Raw genomic sequence first — 22,050 nt, 5'->3', positions numbered from 1 at the left:
TATTATTATTAGTTTTATAATTTTAAAATATCTCACGTATTAAGGAATCAAATACTAAAACTACCTTAGTACAGAAAATACATATGAAAAACAGTTTCTAATTATTCGTACAGCATTAGCAACGACTCAGTTCCTACAAACGATTGTATATTGCCAAAATTATGGTCTGCGATAAGTAAGCCTGTCATATAATGCAAAGAATATTGCATCTTATTCAAATACTGGTATGAGAATGAATTGATCAATTTCGAAGTGGTCACTTTCTGACGACTTAGTATTGGCTATTCTTTATATCAATCTCCACTTTCAACGGGTTTTTGTCTTAAGGAAAGAAAGCTCAACCTCTATACTTTATGACGTACTTTTAAAAAAAAATGTATTACCAGAGGGAAAAACAGCTCTTAAATCTTTGCTTTCGCTGTTTCTAGAAAGTGAAAGGTACTCTGATGCAATGGTGAAATTTGCGCTCATATTCATGTAGTCTGCTGTATAGTCGTTGAGCGTCGATCCTGGGACCATCCTAGCGTAAACGACGAGTCCTGAAACAAAGATATCGACATTATCGTGAATTAATATGTGTAAAGCAATATTAAATACAAAAGCTGGCAAATGTGGGCTAAGACTTCAAATGAATTAAAGTCTTTTGGTGAATATAAAAGGTACTTAAATGTAATTTCTTTAAATATACATTTGCTTTGAACTGTATTTTGTCATAGGGTCTCCAATGTTTCACGCCCGGAAAGGCTATTTTAATCTACTGTAGTGTATTCACTGTTATCACAGAAGTAGTGAAGGGGGTTAGATTAGCGACAATGGGAATTAGCATTAAAAACACCCTTGGGTCAGATTAGCGACAAGGGAAATTTAACATGGAGAAAAATCGTGGGTCAGATTAGCGACAAGGGAAATTAACATGGAGAAAAAAAAAATCGTGGGTCTGTCTAGCGACAAAAAAGGAAATTAAACAGGGTGGGTCTTTATAGCGTCAAGGGAAATTGAACATGGGATTTTTTTTATTTTTTTTACAAAAAATAAAAAAATAAAAAAAATAAAATAAAATAAAAAAGGGGTAGGCAATGGAAAGGCTATCTCTTTTCGAGAAATATGGCTGGCCCTGAAAAGGGCCTTTGGGTTTATGTTAATGTATTCATTAACATAAAGGGCACCGCATTGGTCTTCTTCTTGTCCTTAGGCTGCGTCTCACTGTTGGTCCGTAAATCAGCACTCTTTTCAGGCATCCTTGTCTTTCGACGTAGATCCTACGTATCCACAGGCTGGTGTTTGTCCTGTGGACAACGGTCCATTTGGATCGGACATACATGAGCATGTCCGTCCGGAACATCATGGAAGACACAAGCGTAGAAGATTGCACATCGGTCCACATCTTGAAGCGACGAGAACAGGTGAATCAATGCACTGAACTGCGCTTATTTATAGGTACAGGTAGGATTGAAACGGATTGAGTTCATTCACCAGTCCGAACACGCGTTACAAAATTCAGTCAGCCCGCATCCAATCCGAAGAGAGCAGTCTGTGACGTCTGTTGGTCTATATAGATTCGCTAGCGCTTGTGTGCAGTCAATCTATGCGACAGTGATTCAACATGACGGAAACTCAGAAAACGATCCATTGGGCTGCACCAACAAGGGAGACTGCCCAAGGGAACCCGGACTTACTTTCAGAAGAGGTGAATTGGGATTTTGTGGATTTTATCTCCTCGCAAGAATTTGTTCCGGAACCTGCGTTACCTTCTTCATTACCGCAAGTGGAGAATTTTAGACAGAGACAGAAAGAAGAATTGGAGAAATTTATACAACGACAAAAGGAAGCGGAACAAGCTTTTCTCCTACAGCAACAGCAAGAAGAAGAGGTAAGAAAAAAACAACAGCAGCAACAGCAAGAAGAAGTAGCAGCAAAGAAACAAGAGGGTGAAAATCAAACGGTCACGGTACTGTTGGACATTTTAGTGGAGTTAAGAAGTCTGAAACAAATGTATCAGACTTCTTTATTACGACCGAAGAGAATACGACCTTCCCGAGCTAAACACGTCAACCCTGTGACTAAGCCTACCGTACCACCCTTAGTGATTTCAACCCAATCATTATCATCATCATCAACATTACGCAGTCCAGAAGTAGGCCTTGGCCGTGGCAAAGGCTTAAGGCAGTTAAAGTCGATTGCTTAAACTCACCCCTTCACCATGAAGGAAAAGGCCCTTTTCAGGGCCACCCACATTTCTCGAAAAGAAATACAATTTCAATTTGCCAATAACTCAAAAAAAAAAAAACCCACCCATTTTACCCTTATAGTACGTGTCTGTGTATGAGTGCGTGAGTGTACGTTCTTATTTTAAAATCAAAACTCAAAGACACTTACCTTATATCATTAATTTATTCTTTTCTCCATTTTTTACAATCCAATTCACAATTCACAACACAACACTTTAATAAAAAGTTCATTGACTTCTTCTTTCTCCTTGTTTAGTCTCTCTGTTTTTTAAATTTCTTCACCGTCTTTTCCTCATTTTCTTCCATTCTTCTTTTCTTCTTCTCCTGTTTCTTTGCCTCTTGTAAATAGAATTGTCTTCTTTCTTCCTCTTCTTCCTCTGAAGAATCCCTCTCTTCTTCCGAAGAATCCCTCTCTTCTTCCGAAGAATCCCTCTTTTCTTTTGACTCCTCTTGTTTCTTTTTTGGGCAATCTGGAGACCAATGTCCTTTTTCTTTACAGTAATAACAGGTATCTTGACTTTTGTCTTTTTTAGTCCCTGTTTTTGTTCTTTTTTGACGGTCTGGACACTCTGAAGACCAATGCCCTTTCTTCTGACAGATATAGCAAGTATCTTGACTTTTATCTCTAAAGGAAGGAGAGTAGTCCGTAGGCTGGTCTGAAGAGAATTTTCTAATGACCCCTCGCAAAGCTCTGACGAAACGTTCCATCTGGTTAGTCTCTTCCATCGTTGTGCCCGGCTTGAGAGTGAAATGAATAGTGAAAGTACAAGACACACACCCTTTTATATACGCTGGTCTGGTATGACTATAAAGTAGCTCATGGTGTTTGAACTTGAGTCATTTGACTTTTTGCTTTCAAGATGAAACGATCTAATTCATTCGAGAAGAAAGAAGAAGAAGAAGAAAGTAAGAGGCAGAAACGTGATCTATCGCCTCGTACAAGGGCTGAAATCTTGGCACAAATTCATGCCAGTGATTTTGAAGAGGACATGAGTGAACCAGAATCAGAACCCTCTAAACCAAGTTCACCACCCTTAGTCAACCCTGAAAAGTACTATTCCATTCGAGAGACGGAAAAGCGCTCCTCTAGAAAATTTAGAACCACGACTTACAAATACACAGTGAAGTTTAAAGATTTCAAGGCTGAAGTGCCGTTAGAGAAAGCAGAAGTGTTCATCACTGAGGTGTGGGATTCTTTGCTCACTTCACTCAAGCAACAATGTCAACCCAAAGAAGACGATCGCTTGAGACTTTCCATACAACACGACGGTTTGAAATCCCCTGTTTGGATCGAGTTTAGCACCCCTGCAGAATTGACCGCTTCCAAAGTAATGGACAAGATTCAACACGTACAACAATCCAACGACCAGTTTGACATCACCGATGGTAAACCACACTGGACATGACCCACGTCTCTCCTCCTCAAGGGACTGGATGCAAAAAGATGTTATTGGTGAACGACCTTCGCAGCACCAAAAAGAGTCTCGTCCAAGTTAACAACCCTCAGGATCAGATTTGTTTAGCCCGTACCATCGTGGTGGGACGAACCTATGCCAACAAGAACGACACGGTAGAATGGAAAAGAACCTGGAAAACTATTCAACGATGCGATCGAGCCAAACAACGAAATGAAGCAGAACTCCTGTTGCAACAAGCTGGCCTGTCCAAAGACGCACCCTGTGGCATTCCTGAAATGCAAAAATTGCAAGATGTCCTAGCTCCACGATACACCTTGAAAGTGCACCCTCAAGAAATGCGCTGGCCTCTGTTGTTTCGAGGCCAAGATTTTAAGGACGGAAAATACATTCACCTTTATCATCACGATGAACATTTCGATACCATTACCAGTATCACCGGATTCCTGGGATATGTTTATTATTGTGAGAAATGTGACCATGGTTATAACAATCGAGAGCAACACAAGCATTGTGGATTGAAATGCTCAGGATGTTTGGCCTCTTCACCCTGTCTGAGCGAAGAACCAGTGCCTTGTTCAACTTGTCTGCGCACGTTTGTCAGCCCTACCTGTTACCAACAACATCTGAAGACGCAAGGTTCACAGAAGAAATGCGCTTGTCAACTGCTGAGATTGTGCCCCGCGTGTGAACAAGTCATACGTACCAATAATACCAAGGCACACGTATGTTCAGGAAAGAAAAAATGTCACATTTGTCACCACATCGTGGACTTGGAACACCAATGTTACGTGCAAAAATACCAACCCCCACCAGAGAAAGAGGACGGTCACAAGAAGAAAGGCAATTTCATCTTTTTCGATTTCGAATGCATGCAAGAGACTGGCATTCACATTCCTAATTTCTGCGTGGCTCATCGAGCGTGCGAGAAGTGCATTCAAGAACCTATCTTCAGTCATTGCCCTCACTGCAGCAAGATTCCTGGAGGGCGTGAAAAAATCTTTCGAGGACCGAACACGTTAGCCGATTTTGCCCAATGGGTCTTAGACCCCGTCGACAAGACGTGGAGCCAAGAGGACATCGAACGTTACCGAGATTGTCATCGCCATGCCACAGTGATGGCTCACAATTTCTCCGGATACGATGGACAGTTTCTTCTCAGATACTATACGGAACAAGGCACCGAGCGTCCTAAAGTCACTTTGAACGGAGCCAAAATCATTTTCATGCAAGTGGGACAAGTACAGTTTAAAGATTCGATGAGCTATTTGGCCATGCCTTTGAGTCGAATGCCTAAAACGTTTGGAATGACAGAAATGGCTAAAGGGTACTTTCCACACTTTTTCAATACGGAAGCCAATCAACACGCCGTTCTACCCCATTTGCCCGAGGCTCACTATTACGACCGCGACAACATGCGTACCGAACAACGAGAAGCTTTCTACGCTTGGTACCAGGCTCACGCTTCGGACCCTTTCGACTTTCAGGAAGAAATGCTAAAGTATTGTCGTTCCGACGTGGACATTTTACGGCGTTGCTGTGGAAAATTTCGAGAACTGTTCATGGAACACGGAGGGGTCGATCCTTTGAAAGAAGCTTGCACCGTTGCCAAAGCGTGTTCCTTAGTGTATCGACAACGATTCATGCCTGAAAACACCGTGGCTGTCATCAGTCCTCAAACGACCCACTATGTCAAACGTCAATACTCGGTCAAAGCCCTACGTTGGTTACATTACTTGTTCGACAAGGAAGACAAATGGATTCAGCATGCCCGCAACGGAGGGGGCGAAAAGACCATCGGAACGTATTCGGTCGATGGCTGAGACTTAGAAAACCCCAAGATCGTGTACGAGTTTAACGGTTGCTTATTTCACGGATGTCCCGTCTGTTACCCTGACCGTGGCACTAAAAATCAGTTTTTGCAACGAACCATGGAAGACTTGTACCAGGACACTTGTCAGCGGCGCCTAAAGTTAGAACAGCAAGGGTACCAAGTGGTGGAAATGTGGGAACACGAGTACGATCACCGTATGAAAACCGATCCCGAGTTTAAACGCCTCGTGGAAAGTTACCAGTTCATGGACCCGCTGAACCCGAGGGATAGTTTGTACGGAGGAAGGACCAATGCCACCTGTTTGCTGTACCAAGCCGACGAAGAGAAAGGAGAAGAAATCAAATACTTGGACGTGTGTTCGCTGTATCCCTACGTGTGCAAATATTGTCGCTTTCCTGTAGGGCACCCGCAATTGCTGACGGAACACATCGACCTGAAAAACATTCGACAATACGAAGGCTTGATCAAGTGTAAAGTTTTGCTCCCACGAACCTATACCATCCCGTCTTACCTCACCATTGTCAAGGCAAACTGATGTTCCCCTTGTGCCGTACTTGTGCCGAAACGTGCAACCAAGACCAACCTTGTCATCACAGCCAGGAAGAACGGGCCTTGACGGGAACCTGGGTCAGCGCAGAATTGTTCAAAGCTCTGGGCATGGGATACCAACTGTTAGAAGTGTACGAAATTTGCCACTTTCCCAAGACACAACAATACCACAAGGGTGACCCTACTCAGAAAGGCATTTTCGCCGACTACGTGGATGCCTTTTTGAAACTGAAGCAAGAAGCCAGCGGCTATCCTTCCTGGTGTCACACTCCCGAAGACCAAATAAAATTCAAAGAGAAATACTATGAACAAGAAGGCATCACTTTAGACCACATCGATAAAAACGAAGGCAGGCGATCGTTTGCCAAAGTGATGTTAAATTGCTTGTGGGGTAAAATGGCACAACGACCGTGTTTACCCAAGACGGAATATTTGACAGAACCTTCCCGCTACTTCCAGATGATTCACGACAAAACCAAATACATGAAACACGTGGACGTCGTTCGAGAGAATTTGATCTTGGTCAATTACGAAGAAGATCTGGACTTTGTACAAGACGTCCCTTTTGGAAACGTCATCATTGCGGCTTACGTGACAGCTCATGCTCGCTTAAAATTGTACGAAGCTTTAGAACTGTTAGGGGAACGCGTCCTGTACTTTGACACGGACAGTTGCATTTACATCCATCACCCGATTCAACATCACCCTGACATCGAAGGAGACCGTTTAGGAGCCTGGACAGACGAGCATCCCGACGACAAGATTCTAAGTTTCGTCAGTGGCGGTCCCAAAAATTACGGCTACGAATAGCGGGACGAACAGGGAGAAGTGCACACGACGTGCAAAGTGAAAGGACTGACTCTGAATTATCGTACCAGTCGAGTGGTCAACTTTGGGGTATTGAAAGAAGCCTTGCAATCGGGAGAGGATGGAAACTTTAAAGTGACCACCTATCAACCGAACAAGATTGTACGTTTACCCACTCACCACATCGTCAGTCGACCCTTGGAAAAAGTCTATCAAATCGTGTACCAGAAGCGAGTGAGACTTCCCAATCACTTTACGTTGCCGTACGGTCACGTCGGTATTGGTCTGTATATAAAAAGGAACCCTAGGCAAGATCGATAGTTCATTGGGACTACCAAGACCGAGCGAACAAGATGAATACTTTCAGAGAAACACAGAACAAGTGTGAGGCTTCGGAAGTGGAATGCGATTGTGAGCCTTGCGATGGGTACGATGCTGTACGTTGTGACCTGAGCGATGGCGTAAAGCATCATGGGAACTTTAGTGTCCCTACCCCTATCATGGAAAGTGATGCTGTGCGTGTCAAACCTGAGGGATGCGAAAGTGATGCCGCTCGTCCTCTTGGACATTTTACTGGGTTTCGTTTTAAAGGGGAATGTTCACCTTCACGTCTACCCCCTTACGGATGTCATCCAGCCCTGAGCAAACTCCTGTTCCTGTCACCCAACCCTCATCGAAACGAACCTGTGAAAAACGAATATTCGTTTCCTGTGCGTTTGTCGGAATACTGCGACTTTGAAAATCGTCTTCAATCGTTCAAAGGAAAATGGCCTAAGTATCTGGGAGGACCGACCCCCGAAGAATTAGCCAGAGCCGGATTTTTCTACTTGGGCGAAGGAGATAAAGTCAAGTGCTTCAGTTGCGGTGTGTCACTTCACCACTGGGAACCGCAAGATTCGGCCTACGTTGAACATGCTCGATGGTCACCGAATTGTCATTACTTACCCTTAGTGGGACCGAGACATTGAAGTAACTTCTTACCATAATAATCTGTTCATGGATACTTTACAAGAGAACATTCGTGCTTTGCCTGTGGAGTTGAGAGAACGCATTTACCGAGAGTTGGTCAAAATACAAGTGAAACGTAAAGAACAATTGCATCCGTTACGTCACCGGTGTTTGAACCACTGGTACCTGAAGGCTATACAAGGATTGATTCAATTGAAAGTGTTCCATCGGACAGACATTGATCAACGATCCTCTAGTTTTAAAAAGGATTGGTTTGGTATGGACGATTCTACCTACATCATTGTAAACGTACTGCATCGAATTCCAGAGGAAGAGTTAACGAATTACCAACATCTTGAACACAATGTCAACTTGGTGAAAGAGGAAACTTCTGAACGAATTGTAATGTGTAGATTAGTGACTCAACGATTTAAATTCGACACTGAAGTGAAACCATGTTTGTGCAAAGAGTACATTTCTTGTGTCAGACCAAAGAGGATTTAGTATGACCTATTCATGGATACTTTGCTAGAGAACATTCGTGCTTTGCCTGTGGAGTTGAGAGAACGCATTTACCGAGAACTAATCAAAATACAAGTGAAACGCAAACTCAAAGTGATTCATCCGTTTTTAAATTATGCTATGTTCCAAAGTACAAGAAGACTGATTATGAGTGGATATTACATTAGGCACAAAGTTAAACGAGGCTATTGGCCACCACCCAACGATTCCAAAAACAGTGTATATACTTATGGATACTTTACAAGAGAACATTTTGGGCTTGCCTGAGGAGTTGAGAGAAAGGATTTACCGAGAGCTGGTCAAAATACAAGTCAAATGTAAAGAACAATTGTATCCGTTACGTCACCAGATCTTTAACCACTGGTACTTGAATGGTATAAGAGGACTGATTCGTCAGAAATTTTTTCACTGGTCAGACCTTGTTGAACACTTTCAGTGTATGAATGATGATGATGATGGACCAGACGTTCGTAATTTTGGTTACTTGGAGATTCACTTACTGCAACGTATTGAGGAAGACGAGTTAAAGGATTACCAACATTTGTTACATGGAATCTGCTTAGAAAAGACGAAACATCTAGACAAACTCTGACGTTTCAGTTACAGTATGTAACATTTAAATTCCCTACTGGAGAACGAACGTGTTTGGTTAGAAATTACCTTTATTGCTTCCGAAACAAAGACACTATAAAATCAAGTTGCCATGCCACTGATTATGTCACATATCATTCAACAGATTCCGTGGAAGGAACTCAATGACCATATTCAAACCGTGGATCATTACCATCAATTATTCCTAGAATTTTATCCATTCAATTTGGGACGACAAGTGGTGTGTCTTAGTGACTTGTTTTCTGGGATTTCGTTTACCAGCCGATTCTTTGTGGACTCTTTACGATCAGTACTTACCACCTCAATGGCCTTAAATGGTCACGAAAAACTTCTTTTGCTCAAAGCCTTGCGTTTTCATCTGGATACTTCTCGACCTCAACAGGAAAAAAAGATTCGTCAACTTTTAGCTACCCAAGACGTGTATGACGATGTGTGTGTAGCTTGTGACTTACATCCCCACTGGACAGATGTCCGTGCCTGGAAAGAATGGGGTTTTGAGGCTTGGACCCAAGAAGTGGCCCAGTATGCACGAGAGTTGTTCAAGGAAAAAAGTTACTTTTCAACCCGTGTTAGTGACGGTGCCAGAAGAACCCGTCACCCAGGACAGGACTGTCGTGGACAGACCTGAAAGACCCTTTCGGGAGGACACTTGTGTGACCTTACCCCCTACTATAGAACTGGTTAGAACATTACCCAAAACATGTTGTACAGACACTTGTGTTTATTCCACGTTAATGGTTATCATGTGCCTTTTATCCTTGTACTTACGCCTATGGCTTTTACGTATTTTTGTCTTTCGTATTCATGTTTAAAAAAAAAAAACATTCAATAAACGTGTTCTGAAAAAGTATATAAACTCTTGTCTTGTTTGTTTTCGTGTCACAAGTGACATTTCTCACACCATGGCTACCTCTGCTGTCTCTGCTCCCTCTTCCTCTACTGTCAAAGTCATCGACGAACACTTAGATCGTGCCAGTTGGGAGGCTTTGTATCTTCGCCATCCCTTTAACATGCTCATTGCTGGACCTAGCGGTTCAGGCAAAACCGAATTCGTCAAACGTTTGATCGAACATAAACATCATTTGATCGATCGGCCACCTCAGCGGATCGTGTGGTGTTACAAAGAGTGGCAATCGGCGTACAACCTCTTGCGAGAAAGTCATGGCGATTCCATCGTGTTTGTGGAAGGCATTCCTAAAGAAGACGACGGCATCGTCTCTGACTCCCGTCAAACCCATTTGGTCATTTTCGACGACATGTTAGGAGAAGACGAAGAAGAAATTAAACTGTGGTTCACGCGCAAAGGGCATCACCGTAATGCCAGTGTCGTTTACATCACCCAATATTTGTTTCAACAAAGTAAAGCCCATCGCACCATCAGTCTCAATGCGCATTACGTGGTCTTGTTTAAAAGCCCTCGAGATAAATCGCAAGTGCAAGTCTTAGCCAAACAGTTAGGCACGCCTTGGCTGACTCAGGCGTACGACGATGCCACTCAAACGCCACACGCCTATTTACTCGTCGATTTGAAACCTACGACCCCCGAGGATTTGCGATTTCGTACCCACTTGTTTCACCACTGGTGCCAAGACGAAGGGCCTGTCCTGTACACGTCTCCGTCCTCGACTTCATTTCACTCCCCATAAAAAATCTATAAAAACCTCAGACCCTTTTTCGTCTGTCTCACACATTGTGAACATGACGTCCCTTCAGTCGCATCTTCCCGTTAAATTGATTCGTGCCTTGTATGGCATCAGTCGAGAAAAAGATCCACAAACACGAGCTCGTGTCTTAGAAGCTAGTCTCAAAGAAGTCTTACGATGGTTCACGGTGACGGCACGTCAAATACTCCAAGGAATCATTCAGATTCCTCATCAAACCCAACGCTTTTTCGATCGAAACAAAGTCGCTTTGGTCCAACTGGCCGATCCCCGCATCGACACTCAAACCAAAAAACAAATCATTTTGAAACCTGGAGGGAGCGGTACTCTAGGAGGGGTCATCATTCGCTCACTCTTAAGATGGGATCCTAATGACCCCAAAGTTATCACCGAGACAAAAGTCCAACGAAGCCCCAAGAAGAAAAAGAAAAAGACCAGGTCCCCAAGAAGAATAACTTCTCCAGTGGCAGGACCCTCCTCTTACCAGACACCACCACCCCGGAAAAAGAAAAGAAGCCCCCAGAAAAAGAAACAGAGAAAAAGACCCCAGAAAAAGAAAAGTCCGCAGAAGAAAACTAGTCGCAAGAGAGGCACTTCGGCGAGGACGCAACCTTACACTCGCAAACCACGACCTGCCACAGCGGTGACTGCGTCTCCGGCAGCCTCACGTTTGTCCACTTCTCCGTTGATGTCACCAGGAACTGAAGAGTACTTGGAGACGTTGATCACACCAAGAACTTCTCCGTTGATGACCCCCAAAAGAACTTCCCCAGTGGCAGGACCCTCCCATTTAGCGACAGTGGCTGCTGCTCAAAAAGTACCTTCTCCCAAAATCAAATTCCATGAAAGATCGGGCATGTTACAAAGTTTACTGGATTTGCCCAAGCAAGAACTGGCTCGATTTAGTCCGTTGCGTACCCCTGCACGACGTGTCATGCCTGTCCTCAAACTGATACGACGTAAAGACAATCAGTGGCGACGCGTTCCAGTATAAAAAAGACCTGTGACCAAGTAGGGTATAAGTGTTTTTTTGGTGCTCCTGAAGACTCAAAGATGTCACCCTCCAGAAAACCCCAAGGAAAGAAAAGGAAAGGACTACCACCACGTTTAGCCAAACATGGGGACATGTTATCTGTCCTGTCCAAAGCTTCTCCACCCCTACGAAAAAAACTCATTCAAACGGCCTCCAAAGAGGTCATCGATACCGTGTGCGAATGTTGTTTGAACGTTTTGAAAGGCACGATCCCTTTGTCCAAACACCAGAAACAATGCTTAAGCAAGCATCGTCACGTTCTTCGCCAAATGGTTCGAAAGAAAGTTCCCATTCGTCAAAAAAAGAAGATGTTGGTCCAACGTGGAGGCATTTTACCTCTCTTGTTAGGCCCCATACTGAAAGGAGTCTTAGGAACCATGTTGGGAGGACTGCAGGTTACGCAGGAGTTCAAAAATTGTATCGTGCTGCCAAAACTCGACTGAAAAGTCTCCGTTTACCTCAAGTGCAACGATGGTTACAAGAACAAGCTACCTACACTTTACACAAACCCATTCGACGCAAGTTTGCCAGAAGTCGCACCCGAGTGGAAGGCATCGATCATCAATGGCAAGCCGATTTAGCCGATGTCTCTCATTTGGCCAGCTACAATCGTGGCTACAAATATTTGTTTTGTGTCATCGACGTCTTTTCCAAATTTGCCTGGGTCGTGCCCTTGACTTCCAAATCGAGTAGCGAGTTAGTGCGAGCCCTGCAACGGGTGTTGAAACAAAGCGGTCGTCACCCTCTTCGATGGCAAACGGACAAAGGCACCGAATGTTTGAACCAAGCTTTCCAAAAAGAATTAAAGAAACGTGACATTCATTTTTTTACCACCGAGAATCCCGAAACCAAAGCCAGCATCGTGGAACGTTTTCCACGCACTTTGAAAGAACGCATGTGGAAATATTTTACGCATCACCACACTCTGAAGTACATCGACATCTTACCGCACCTGGTGCAAGCGTACAACCAATCTTACCATCGAAGCATCGGACGTGCCCCGCAAGAAGTGACTCCCGAGAACGAAGTGTTGGTGTTTGAGCGCCTGTTTGGTACGTCCCCGACGAGGGCTGTCCCCAAGAAAAGTGGAGAGTTGACCGTAGGAGATTGGGTGCGCATTGGCAAAACCAAACGCACTTTTGACAAAGGTTACTTACCTAACTGGACGACCGAATTGTTTCGTGTCACTGGACGAGTGCATGGCCGTCATCCTGTCGTCTATAAATTGGAAGACATGAACGGAGAAGTACTCAAAGGAACGTTTTATTTACCCGAGTTACAACGTGTCACCAAAAAAGAAGACGACTTGTACGACATCGAAAGCATTCTCGAACGCAGAACCCGTAAAGTGGGCAAACGACGTATCAAAGAAGTCAAAGTACGTGGAAAGGATATCCACCCAGTTTCGATTCTTGGATCGACGCTTCGCAAGTCATCGACTATAAAAAGAAGTGACCATCATGCCCTTTCACGCAGCAGACGCAGCTACGTCGACCACTCCTTCTTCACCTAGTTCTTCTGTGCAAGATTTACAAAAACAACCCTTGTTGGTGTGGTGTGGAGAACGTGTGCCTAAAACGCAAATCGTCTTTTTCTGCCAAATCTTCGTGGTGTATTGTGTCATCGGGACAGCCATCGCCAATTTGAGTTTGCAACAAGGAGACAAACAATTGTGGACCATTTTATTGAGCAGTTGCATCGGTTACCTGCTTCCCAATCCCTCCCTGAAATTCTCCTCGAACGGGAACCTTGTGTCCAGTGCCAGTGTCAGTCACCACTCCAATAACAACCAGAACCCCATTTTGGGCGGAGACACGCCTCTGACGTCCAGTAATATCCCCTCGGACAGCCACAGAACTCTGGAATTATGAGTCACGAAAACCAATTTTACTTGACCTTACCCAGTGACAGTTCCATGGAGGTGTTTCCCAATAACACGTTGTGCTGTTACACGGCCAAATTACCTCAAGCCATCCCCTTAGATCACGAAGCCCATTGGGAAGTGGCTTTAGTAGAAATGATTCACCCGACCCAAGTCCTCAATGTCCTTCCCAATCAAAATTATTTTAAGGTGGAAATTCATGACCCACAATTGCAACATGAGTTGGATAAGATTGGCACATATACCAATAAAACCTATGATGACAAAACTAAAACGTGGACCTACAACTTGGTGATTCCCGCAGGCTATTATTTCAGCGGTTAACATTTGGTCAGCACCATAGCCACCAGGTTTAATGGCGTGTTCCATAAAGCTTTGGAGCTTGTCAATAAAAAGATCACCCTGGAGTACCACAAAACAGCTCGTCGCTTTCTGATGAAATTTCCTGAGGGGTCCAAAATCATGTCTTTCTTATTTTGTGATGGATTGTTTGACATGTTGGGCGGTGACATGGAGATGAGGAAGAAAGTAGAACAAAAAAAAAACAAACCCCGAATTATCAGTCATTTTCGACAACGAGTCTTTTAGCACGTTCTTTCGTACCCCAGTAGAACTGAATCAAGGACTGAATTTCATGTTCGTGTATTCTGATGTGGTGGAGTACAACATGGTGGGACACACCTCCGTGCCGTTACTGCGTGTCATTCCTTTCAAAGTGGATTCTGCCACGAACGCTGACGAGGAAGGTGGAAACACTTACCACGTCCACCGCGAATTTGTCCATCCTCACTATTTGCCGGTCAGCAAGTCGTATTTGGACACGGTCAACATTACTATAAAAGGAGATTTGGGACAAAATATTCCATTCACCAAAGGAAAAGTCACGGTGAAACTCCATTTTCGAAAACGGTTCTCTCACGATTCGTAAGTAAGTCATGTATCCAGTGTACAGAGGGGTGGCTCGACAGCGAGGACACGGTTTAGGAGATATGTTAAAATCGGCCTTTCGTTCGGTGGCCCCGGTGTTGAAACCGATGGTGACACGCGGATTGCACGCCTTGAAAGATGCGGCACTGACGCAAGGCAAAGAATTTCTCCAAAATGTCATCATTGACAAACAAAACCCTAAAGAAGCCTTCATGAGGGCAGGCAAAAATGTCTTGCTGCAAACGGGCAAAGACATTTTGGGCCGACGAGAGACACCTATAAATGCCCTGCACGCTACCGAGTCAGGCATTCAGCAAGGACAAGGCAGAAAGAGACGACGCAGAAAACACCCTTTCACCAGACTTCAAGCGAGAAAGGCCAAGAAAAGAAGAACCGTTCGAGACTTAGACGTTTTCGATTATTGAGAAAGAACAGAACAAAATGATGCACCGAGAGTCTTGCGCTTGTTCCAAGACGGAACTGGATATGTTTGCCATGCCCCCCACGATGATGACGATGCAAGAATCCCAGTGGGTGGAATTTCATCCCGTCTCCTCATTGACCGATTCCGCTCCCATCGAGTTTGAAATCAAAGGACAGCCCGAAGATTACATCGATCTGAATAGCAGTTACTTGTACTTGAAAGTGCAAGTGAAGGAAGGAACAACACCCCCCGCTAACATAGACGATGATGAAGCAGTAGCTCCCGTCAATAATTTCATGCATTCCTTGTTCAGCGAAGTGGACTTGTACTTGAATAACAAACTGGTCAGCAGCAGCATGGATACTTACCCTTATCGAGCGTACCTGGAAAATCTCTTGACGTATGGAAAAGAAGCCAAGAACACTCATCTGGATGCTTGCGTGGTATGGAAACCTGACCAAGCGACTAAGTTCAACGGCATTACACTTGCTGGGGATGCTTCAAATCCAACAGGATTTGTAGAACGACAAAAGAAAATTGCTGGAAGTCGTAGTTTAGAACTGATGGATCGCTTGCATTTGGACATGTGGTTACAAGAAAAGTATTTGTTGAACGGGGTGGATATCTGCCTGAGACTAAATCGCAGTAGTGCTGCTTTCCATTTGATGGCTGCTGCTGATGCCACTTACAAAACCATCATCCAAGAAGCCAGGCTCTACGTGCGTCGTGTGGAAGTGTTGCCTAAAGTGGGAAACGACATCAGTCAGACGTTGAGCAGAACGACCGCCAAGTATCCGATCCGACGCGTGGAAGTGAAAACCTTCACCATTCCTGCTGGACAGCGATCCATGATCGAAGATCATCTGTTCCAAGGACAGTTACCCAAACGTTTGATTGTTGGTATCGTCAAGAATTCAGCTTTCAATGGAGTCTACAACGAAAATCCTTTCTACTTTAATCATTACAATGTGTCCAAGATTGAAGTCAGTCGCGATGGCAAGACCTTGTGTACCCGACCTTTTGAGCCTAACTTTGGTGCAGCAGCGAAGAATTATTTGAGATCGTACTTGTCCCTGTACGAAGCTACCGGACAGTTAGGAACCAACACCAGTCACGGCATTACGTACGACGATTATGCAGGAGGCTACGCTTTGTGGGCTTTCGATTTCACTCCAGACCAAGGCAGCGACGAGGGACATTTCCACCCTATAAAATCCGGCCAGATTCGTGTGGAAATTCAGTTTGCGAGTCCACTGGATGCAGGGAACACAGTGAACGTCATCCTGTATGCAGAATTCGATAATACCATAGAAATCAACAGTTTGAGAGAAGTCATTCTAGACTATTAGAAGCCATGGAAGACTGTTATCCCTCTTTACCTAGTGGAGAAACTTTGGACATGGAATGTAAGGAGACTGTAGAAAAAGAAGAAGAAGTGATCATGATGAAGTCAAGATGGCCAGAACAAGAAGCCCATTTAGTCTCCTGTTTTGCCAAACACTTGGTCGACAAAATGACGGAATTGATCAAGAAAAATTGCTATGGATGCCAAAACGATCATCCCAGTCAAATTCAACACGATAAATGCATGATGTTAAGTCAAGAAGAAAAATTGGACGAGTATCTGGACGAAGCTTGGAGTCTCATCTCGAACAAAGACGTGTTGCACCAGTGGTATAAAGACTTGCGTGAACATTCTTGTCCACCATTAACCACACAAGAGATCCATCGTATCGAAGCTCTCCTGAATCAGAGTGAGGAAACAGAACGAATAACCGTTTATTCGTCAGACATTTTCAAGCAAAAAGTCAGGATCGAATTGACGACTTATTATTACCTGTGAAGAAGAAAAAAAGCACACACAAATCAATGGATACCTGGGAACTTTATTACCTTTTGAACCACAGTTCGTATATGGCTTCTTGGAATCCTGTCGTCTGTGCTAAAGATGAACTCCCTCATCGCAAACCTAAAGACCATCAAGCTTACGTGATCAACACGGACGACAGTCATCTCCCAGGAACCCACTGGGTAGCCGTCTACTTTCCTCAAGAAGGGTGTGTGGAATATTTCGATTCGTACGGATTGCACCCTTTGGAAGACGATATCATCGACTTTATGAGAAGAAATGCTCAGACCACCCGATTCAATAACGTGAAATTACAAGGCACAGATTCCTTGGTGTGTGGACAATACTGTGTGTATTTTCTGCATCATCGCAGCCTAGGCTATTCCTTAGAACATTTAGTGACTCATTTCGATCCTCGTTCTTCTGCTAGAAACGATGTGAAAGTAGATCGATGGTTTTGTGACCATTATGCTTATCTTTTGTCTCAAGCTAGGAAACGTAGTGTCCATCAATGGCCTAATGATTTCCAACAATGGAAATCACAATTTCATTCACAACGTTGTCAGCCCTGTTTAAAGTAGATTGTCAATTGAGAAAAAATGTTGTGTTTTGAAAAAAAATTGTTTGATGTTATCATGTTGGATTATTGTTAAAAAATGTTAGAGTTGTTGTTTAGTGTTAAGTGATTTTTGAATAAAAAATGTTGTGTTTTGAAAAAAAATGCCTTTGTGGTTTGTTTAGCTATAAGAATGTTGGATTGATGCTCTTTCATTTCTTACTATCCCTCGCATGACACTCACTGAACGTTGCGGCTCGAAAACCGTGTGGGGGGATGTTTTCCTTCACGTCCGCGCTTTGACTTTAAGAACCGGGGTTGTTTCCAGTCTAACCATCCATTGTCGACTCATCCTCCTAAGAAGATGTGCTCCAAACTAGCTAAGCTCAACGAAGCCTACGTGAATTTGCATAGGGTCAGACACAGTCTGATACCGAAGCCAGAAGAAATAGAGAATGTGAGAATGTTAAAAATCACTGAAGACCTGATAGAAGAACTCTTCAGAGAAGAAATGAACAGGGAAAAAGAAGAATGGACAGAGAAGTACAGACTTGAGAGACAGCAGCAACAGCAGCAGCAACAACAACAACAACAGCAGCAGCAACCTGAAGCTGACAGAGGCTTTGTCGATTGCCGTATCGACACCAAAGAGTTCTTCTTCTCTTTCCGAAGAAGCAGACCTATCGCCAGAAAGTCTATCCTCAGAGGACATCGCATTCTTAGAAACTAAAAAAGAATGCCATAGCAAACAAAAAAAACCCAGCCCTTTTCAGGGCTACCCAAATACTCTAGAAAAGAAATAACGATCGATTTGCCAATGTGTGTAGGTAGAGTAGTGTGAAAATAAACACTAACTCTTTTTTTAAAAATGTGAGGGTATGTGTTTGTGTGTTTGTGTTTGTAAGTGCTTAAGTAAGTTGGTGTGGATAGTAGATTAAAATCATGTTTTTTTGGTGTTAGAGGTGTATATTTGGGGTTAGATTGGATTGCTTTGCGTATGTGGATAGTCAACTGAAGTGATTTATAAAAAATTTTAAAATAGTGATGGGTAGCATAAAAAAGTGAGTGAGTGTTTCTTTTAGGTCCGCGCGTTGTTGATTTTTTGGTTATGATCTAGGTAAGATCAATTTTATGTTTTTAGGGGGATGTTTTCCTTCACGTCAATGCTTTCACTATAAATTGAAACTCGTTCGGCAGTCTAGCTACCCTTGTTGATTGATCAACACAAGAATGAATAGTAGCAGAATAAGCAAACTTCTTGAACTCCAGATACATCTGGAATATGTAAGGCGCCTGGTAAATGAACTGGCTGCGGAGGCTATAATAGAAGAAGAAAGAATAAAGAAGGAAGAGGAGGAGAGAAGACAGAGGGAAGAGGAGGAAAAGAAAAGAGAAGAGAGGATGTCGTTCAATATTCCCGAGACAGAGGATTGGGGTGATGAAGCGAATCATCCTCCCTCTTCGCTCCCCAGAAGAAAGGTGAAAGGAGACTGGGGAAGAAGATGCGTGTGTGGCGCCAGGCCAGGAAGGTGCAACCATTAGATAGGTGCATCTGGAGTTCAAAAAACAGCCCTTTTCAGGGCTACCCAATACTCTAGAAAAGAAATAACTATTAATTTGCCAATGTGTGTCGGTAGAGTAGTGTGAATATAAACACTAACTCTTTTTTCATTGTGTGAGGGTATGTGTTGGTGTGTTAGTGTTTATAAGAGCTAAGGTATGTTTGTGTGAATAGTAGATTATGGGTTTATTTATTGTTTCTTAGCGTATGTGAAGAGTATAGTTAGGGTTTTATTATATGAAATGAGAAAGTAGGGGATGTTTTCCTTCACGTCCGCGCGTTGTTGGGTCATGATCTAGGTAAGATCAATTTTATGTTTTAGGGGGATGTTTTCCTTCACGTACGCGCTTTCAGTATAAAACCTTCAGTGTTGGCCATTGGAGCCCATTCTACGGAATAAGCAAACAAGAAGATGCCAGCAGCTTCAGCTTTATACAACGATCTTATGGGAAGTTGGTATTGGATGGTGGATGGATTGAGTGTAGTAGAAAGGGTTGAACAGGAATGGAGGTATGCAGTGACAAAAGACTTCGTCTCAAGACAAGTAACCAGCCTCCACTTATCCGTAAATATTGCAAAAGAAATGATAGAGGATGAGGAGAAGAGAATCAGAGGTTTAATTAACCCACCGTATGTGAAAGTGGGTAAGTTAAAAGAAGCAATAGATCATGTGACGAGTGCAAGGTGCTTTCTAGAAGACATTGTAGAATGGACAGATTGGTGTTTCGCGAAGTGGGGGTTAGAAAAACTTAAGAAAGCGGAAGAACTAATGAGGAATGTGCTGACCGAAGAGGTCAAGAAGATCAAAGAAAAGTGGTCAAAGGAAAGAAAAGAAGAAGTAAATAGAAAAAAAAAGGATGAATTCGAAAAACTGAACACAAACTGGATGAAAATCCAAGAGAAGTTCCGGGCCATGGGCCACCCGGACTGGCTGCCGGAAACAGAAAAGAAAAAGAAGAAAGAAATGATGGAGAAAATAAGAGGATGGTGGAAAAAGTTAAGAAGTTAAAAGAAGAAGAAGAAGAAGAAAAAAACCCAAAGGCCCTTTTCAGGGCCAGCCATATTTCTCGAAAAGAGATAGCCTTTCCATTGCCTACCCCTTTTTTTATTTTATTTTATTTTTTTTAAAAAAAAATCCCATGTTCAATTTCCCTTGACGCTATAAAGACCCACCCTGTTTAATTTCCTTTTTTGTCGCTAGACAGACCCACGATTTTTTTTTCTCCATGTTAATTTCCCTTGTCGCCAATCTGACCCACGATTTTTCTCCATGTTAAATTTCCCTTGTCGCTAATCTGACCCAAGGGTGTTTTTAATGCTAATTCCCATTGTCGCTAATCTAACCCCCTTCACTACTCACAGACATGAGATGATATTTGACTCTGATTCAGTTTCTTCACTGTTATCACAGCCATGAAATGATATTTGTCTCTAATTTATTGTCTTCACTGTTATCACAGCCTTGATGGATATTTGACTCTAACATAGTGTTTCCATTGTTATCACAGCTATGATGGATATCTGACTCTAACTTAGTGTTTCCACTGTTATCACAGCCATGATGGATATTTGACTCGTAGTGTTTCCACTGTTATCACAGCCATGCTGGATATTTGACTCTTATTGTTTCCACCGTTATCACAGCCATGAGAGGATACTGTACTCTGTTTTCTTGTCTTCACTGTTATCACAGTCCTGAGAACATATTTCACATTCAGTGTCTCTATTATCAGGAGTGAATACTGTACCCAACTCATTGTCTCATTTTGTCACCAAGGACAGGAGTGAATACTGTACTCGTACTTAGTATCTGTATTGCCAAACGGGACAAGAGAGAGAGAGAGAGAGAGAGAGAGAGAGAGAGAGAGAGAGAGAGAGAGAGATTTGTTTTAACTCCAAAAGTGTACCTTTATTGGGCTAGGACATTACTTAAGATATCGAATAATATTCTTCCTTTTTAATGTACATGTTTTGGCTGAGTAGCAAATTGTGGATATCTTTTCTAACATTCTCATGGGTCTTTCTGCGCATTTGTGAGATTTTGTTTCATGGTATGCATTGACTGACTGCCAGCTAATAAATAAGGTTTTATAATAAAAGGAACATATAATATGAAATATGTTACATTACAGAGGATACAAAACGGAAAACATTTCACCATTCTTTGCTGCATTCATTTCAGCATGGACATTTGCACCAGATTTATCCACCGCAGCAAAAGCCGAGAATACTGTGGCGTCACTCATGTTACCGTCTTTCTTGACAGCCCTGGAAGTTCTGGCCTGGAGTTCGAACTCCTCCGTGGACGAATTGATTCTGAGCAGTGTAAACTCTCCCCAGCCGTTGAATGTGTAATTCTGTCCATCAAGGGTCGTTATATGCGGATCACCACGTGCAGGTGCTGATTTGACGAAATAAATGTTTTTTGTACAGTTCATGCATTGAAATTTTAAATGTAATAATGTCTGCATTATACACGCCATATATATATATATATATATATATATATATATATATATATATATATATATATATATATATATATATATATATATATATATATATGTAAAACAAATACTGCATTCGATGAAAAAGTATACATATGTAGGTCTATACAAGTATAATATTGCATTCTTTGAATATATATATATATATATATATATATATATATATATATATATATATATATATATATATATAATTTCGATGAAAAGTGTACATATGTATAAAAGTATTGTAATCAATGAAAACGTGTACAAACGTATAAACATATTGTATTCGATGAAACTGTACATATGTAGAAAATGTCAGAATGATTATGTTTTGCCTACCGTGCCATGGAGGGAATATGATATAACACTGTCCTATCGGTCGGACGCTGTGGTAGAGGGAACAGAGCTGATTTTCCACGCAGCAAACTTTTCTCATATCCATGTCATATCTAAGATGTTTCAGCAGCTGCCTGTATGGATGGTACCTAATAAATCCTCCAGCGTCGGTACCATAACCAAGGAAATAATCGTTTGTTTTGTGATAGCAACAAGTCTGAAATTTGAATTTTATGTCTCGTGCTATTACTCCTCATGTGATCTGGATATTTAATAAAGGCGGTATTCTCTGTCTTGAAATATAATTTGTTATGTCACAACCTGGAGTACGTAACATATATACAGTTTTTTTCCCACAGGAAAGCATACAGATGATACAATGCGTTAAATAGACTTGATTTACATCAAAAGTAC

General features: G+C 42.6%; 1 protein-coding gene across 1 annotated transcript in view; it reads right to left on the bottom strand.

Annotated features, from left to right (window-relative positions):
- LOC149805625 (uncharacterized) overlaps positions 1–21,755 on the bottom strand; it is a 57,807-nt gene extending 36,052 nt beyond the window's left edge. Inside the window, exons 1-3 of the mRNA XM_089950263.1 lie at positions 21,640–21,755; positions 20,967–21,209; positions 384–539 (exon numbers count right to left, since the gene is read on the bottom strand). Coding sequence (XP_089806389.1) covers positions 384–539; positions 20,967–21,209; positions 21,640–21,742 — 502 coding nt within the window. The 5' untranslated portion in view covers positions 21,743–21,755. The remainder of the gene's footprint in view (positions 1–383; positions 540–20,966; positions 21,210–21,639) is intronic.
- Between the last annotated feature and the right edge of the window lie 295 nt (positions 21,756–22,050).

Source organism: Sinohyriopsis cumingii, chromosome 2 (genome assembly GCF_028554795.1).
Source record: "Sinohyriopsis cumingii isolate HCF-2022 chromosome 2, ASM2855479v2, whole genome shotgun sequence".
NCBI classification, from domain to species: Eukaryota; Metazoa; Mollusca; class Bivalvia; order Unionida; family Unionidae; genus Sinohyriopsis; species Sinohyriopsis cumingii.
Note: the sequence above shows the minus strand (reverse complement) of the source record. Positions and strands in the feature narration are given on the sequence as shown.